The sequence below is a fragment of the Panicum virgatum genome, chromosome 2N (assembly GCF_016808335.1).
Source record: "Panicum virgatum strain AP13 chromosome 2N, P.virgatum_v5, whole genome shotgun sequence".
NCBI classification, from domain to species: Eukaryota; Viridiplantae; Streptophyta; class Magnoliopsida; order Poales; family Poaceae; genus Panicum; species Panicum virgatum.
Genome location: NC_053146.1, coordinates 38,927,204 through 38,931,567, shown reverse-complemented (window position 1 = coordinate 38,931,567; position 4,364 = coordinate 38,927,204). Strand labels below are relative to the sequence as shown.

General features: G+C 54.1%; 1 protein-coding gene across 1 annotated transcript; it reads right to left on the bottom strand.

Moving 5' to 3' along the window:
• Window positions 1-2,075: 2,075 nt before the first annotated feature.
• Window positions 2,076-4,364, bottom strand: LOC120660396 (BURP domain-containing protein 14-like). Its single transcript, XM_039938910.1, has one exon. The coding sequence runs from the start codon at window positions 4,352-4,354 to the stop codon at window positions 2,324-2,326; it is 2,031 nt and encodes a 676-aa protein (XP_039794844.1). The 5' UTR covers window positions 4,355-4,364; the 3' UTR covers window positions 2,076-2,323.

The following is a 4,364-nucleotide window of genomic DNA, read 5'->3' as shown; positions in this document are numbered from 1 at the left end:
ACAAACATTAATCTGTTGTGGCAAGATCGTCTACCAAACTCTGTGGTTTTGTTGGCATCTCGCGATTTGCCTTGAGCATATCTTTTTTCAGATTTTTTATGAAAAAGTAGGGGCAAATCCAACGTGTGGATAGAAGGGGGCTTGAGACCCCCCCCCCACCACACCACACACACCCACAAAAAAAACATATTTCATCCATAAATGAAGAAGAAAAGGAGGAGGAAGACGAAAAAGAGAGGGAGGAAGGAGTTGTTATGCATCGTCCATCCCATACAGCAAAAAATTAGTCACTGTCTCCAGTTTCTTTGGTCTTGATCTGCTGCTATACATTGGCCTGTTTGGATCTTTGGGATTTTTTTTTATCCCTCCACCTTTTAGGTCCAAAATAGTCCAAAGGGATCCAAAAAGGGGGCCATTTCTGAATTATTTGCAAATAGCCCACCCTAAAAAAGCTATTCCCCAAGGGTGATATTTGGCTATTTGGAATGGGGCCATCGCAGCAAGAGAGAGCTAATGAGTCTTGAATAATTGGGAAAGCCATTAAAGGTCAATCCACAAGTGCGATGGATCAGGCAGCAGCTTGGACTCCAATGTTGGCCGGCCGTCGAGCGTGGGTTGTCGTAGGAGATGGCACGGCACCTGGGTCAGCATGACCAGCTGAAGATATGACAATACTCCCAAAGAATATCTTGGAATTCGGATACTGATCTACGAAACACGTACGATTCCAATCCGCAAAGATTGTGATATATGCATCGTGGAGACAGAATGCATTAGTCTCCTTCGTCGTCTATCTCCTATTCTTTGGTCTTGGTCTGCGGTATTACAGTGTCGTTCCCAGAATGTGATGTGTTGCGGAGTGTCCTTCTCCATCCCCACCGTACCTTCTCCATGCCGAGTAAGGCGATAAACGCAACGGATGGGAGTCTGCGATGCCGTTGTCGATGTGCTGTTCCTGACCATCTTGGCAGACGGGTCGACCTCTTCTTAACTGCAGATTGAGATAGTACTGTGAAGCGTGGTGTTACATCCAATTATCACAATTCCAATCTGCAAAGATTGTGATGGCGGCCATGGGCCTGAAATGCACAAACATTAATCTGTTGTGGCAAGATCGTCTACTCTATGGTTTTGTTGGCGTCTCGCGATTTGCCTCGAGCATATCTTTTTTAGATAAAGCAAGGGCGGAGGGGGCTTAAGCCCCCCTCCGCCTCCAAAAAGATATATTTCATCCATTAATGAAGAAAAAAAGGAGGAAGGAAAAAAAAAGAGGAGGGAGAAGGAGAAATAAGCCTCATTAATTCCAAGTCTTGCATTCGCCACTAAAATAAATGAAAATTAATTCCTGCCTCTGCACTCATGCGTGAGTGTATATAGCCAAAAGAGCAAATAATTAATGGAAGTTCTATTTTCCATTTAAAAAAGTCGGTGCTTCTTTCCCACACTCTCCATGGTGTGCAAGCACATAGGGAGCTGGTGACCCGCAGCCCCACCTTGGTCAGCTTAACCGCCCCTGAGCGCGTAGCATTTGCCCAATATTCTTTCTTTCGCATTGCTCTATCATCTTTTTTTCCTCCAAAACACATTAGGCAAACACTTGTACATATGAACGCACATTCAGCATAAATACATGCATCATGTTTTCATGAACACCTTTTCATTAAGATATCAATAACTTTCCTAAAGCTTATTAAGAGAATTTTCTTTGATACTCCTATTTTTATTTACATGTCGTATTAGGTTAGTCCTATGTAAAATTTAGTAAACTTCGACCAACTTATAAAAAATAATAATATTTATAATACCAAATTTATTTTATTGAATCCACCATGAAATATATGTTGTTGTGCATATGTTGGATTAGCTGTTGCTGTATTTTTCTATAGACTTTTTTTTGCGAAGGATTTATCTATAGACTTGGTCGGGCCAGGCCCATATATATAGTTGCGCATGATACATAGAGGGGGAGGTAGATCGGTTATTGGTTAACTACTAGACCACTGTTCTGTTACTGTGCAATATGTAGTTTAGCATGCACAAGGTGCTTCTAAACAACCACCGTCACCAACAAGGGATTTATTAACCTATTTAATAGTTTTCTTAATTTGATTGGCTATGCTAGAAGTCAATTTGATCGGCCACACAGTACTACTAGTACATATTTGTATTAGCAACAAGTCCAAAAAGAAATCTTTCTAAATTGAAAACAAAAGTAAGCAGAACTAGTAATTACTAATTAGGCATTTCTCAAAATCGAGAAGATACGGTTAAGCAGCCACTGCTAGCTAAGGCCAAAACCCAAGGGTTGTTTGTGGATGTGCCTTCAATCGACAAGGGTCCAGGTCATGTCCCCCTGGAAGATCCAGTGGCACACCTCGATCTCGCCGGGCTTCCCGCCGAGGGCGACGAAGGCCCCGTGGCTGGGGCTCCAGTCCGACGTGTCGAGGTGGCAGATGGCCACGCCGTGGTTGATCTTCCGGTTGGAGTCCACGTCCAGGATGTCGGCCTCGTACAGCCGCACGCGCGGCACCGAGTGGCAGTAGTACACCAGGTACGGGAACAGGCTCTGGTGGCACGACACGGACCGCGTCACGCCGCCGCCGGCGATCCTGCCCAGCCGGACGTCGCGCCCGCCGCCCGCCGCCGACTCCGTGCTGCGCACCGCGACGCCGCCGCCCAGCATCTCCACCGCGAAGTCCACCACGTCCTCGGCCGACGTCGCGCACCGCTTCGTCTCGCCGCGGCTGGGCGCGCGCGCGCACTCGGCCACCGTCGACGCCACCACCTGCCGCATCGCCGTGCCCGGCGCCGCGCCGAACAGCGCCGCCACGGCGCCCTCCTCGAAAGGTATCTTCACGGCGATGTCCCTCGGCAGGAACGCGCGGTGCGGCATCTTGTCCGCAATGTCCGGCATTGGCATGCGGTTACCCATCATGAGGTCGCGCTCCCGGAAGAACTTCCCGGGCTCCGGCGACCACTTCGGTGGCATGCGACCGGGCGCCGCCGCCGCCGCGGCCGTCTTGGACACCTCCATCTTGGACATGTTCTGGTACTCCTTGAACTCGACGCCTTCGTTGGAGTAGGCCTTGAACGTCGTGTTGTCGCCGGAGTAGTGCGCGAACCCGATGCGGTGGTTGGGGTTGGAGCCCTGGCCGTAGCCCTTGAACGCCACGCTCCCGGGGTTGGTCGACTTGCCGTAGCTGTCGAAGTCGGCCTCCGCGCCATTTGCGTTGCTCGCGTAGGAGGTGAAGCTGTCGTCACCGATGTTGGCCTGGTCCCTGTACCCCTTGAAGTCGTCGACGGCGGCGTTGCTCCCGGAGGCGTAGCTCCGGAACGTGTTCTCGGGGGCGTTCCCGTCGAGGCCGTAGGACGTGAACGTGTCGTTGAAGCCGTTGGCCTTCTCGCCGTAGTTGATGAAGCCGGACGCGATCGTGTTGGAGTTGTTGGCGTAGGTCTTGAAGGACTCGGCGGCGCCGTTGGCGGTCTTGCCGTAGCTGGTGAAGCTCTCCACGCCGGAGTTGGCGTCCTGCGCGTAGGTCGCGAACTCGTGCGCGCGCCCATTGCCGCCGGAGTCGTAGGCGGCGAAGGTCGCGGCCACCGTGTTGGTCTGCCCAGCGTACCCCGCGAACTCCCCGGCGCCGCCGGTGGCGCCGGTGGTGTACGAGCTGAAGCTGGACGTCCCGACGTTGCCCCCCACCTCGTAGTTGGTGAAGGAGTCGTTCCGACCCAACGAGCCCTTGCCGTAGCGCTTGAACGAGTCGACGGGGCCGCTCTTCCCGCTGCTGTAGACGGCGAACTGGTCGGCGCCGCCGCCGCCGCTGTTGCCGTAGCTGCTGAAGTTGCCGTTCTCGTAGTTCTTGAACGGCGCGGGGGAGCCAGCAGAGGCGCCGGCGCCGGGGCCCTCCGCGGACGAGGACGACGCCGCCGACCAGGACGCCGCGGGGGTGGAGGGGCAGAGCAGCGACGCCGCGGCGCAGAAGTCGCGGATGCGGGAGGCCAGCTTCCCCGTGGAGGCCAGGGTGGAGAATGCGGCCGCGTCGGGGGCCGAGAGCGGGGACAGCTTGGCGAAGAAGAAGGCCGGGTGCGGGCGGTTGCTGCGCACCTTCCGGTTCCAGTACCGGATGAACGCCGCCTTCGCCGTGAACGGGTTCGCCGGCAGCGACCACGCCGGTATGATCCGTGGCAGGCCCCGCGGCAGCTGCGGCACGGGCGGTGCCGGAGGAGGGTAGGACGGCGACGTGGCGTTCGGCGGCGGCGAAGGTGAAGGCAATAGCATTGCAGGAGCCAGATGGCAGAGTAGCAGCGGCACAATGGTGATGGCAAGGAGGAGGTGAGCGCGGTGAGGGGACGCCATTTTTGCAAGT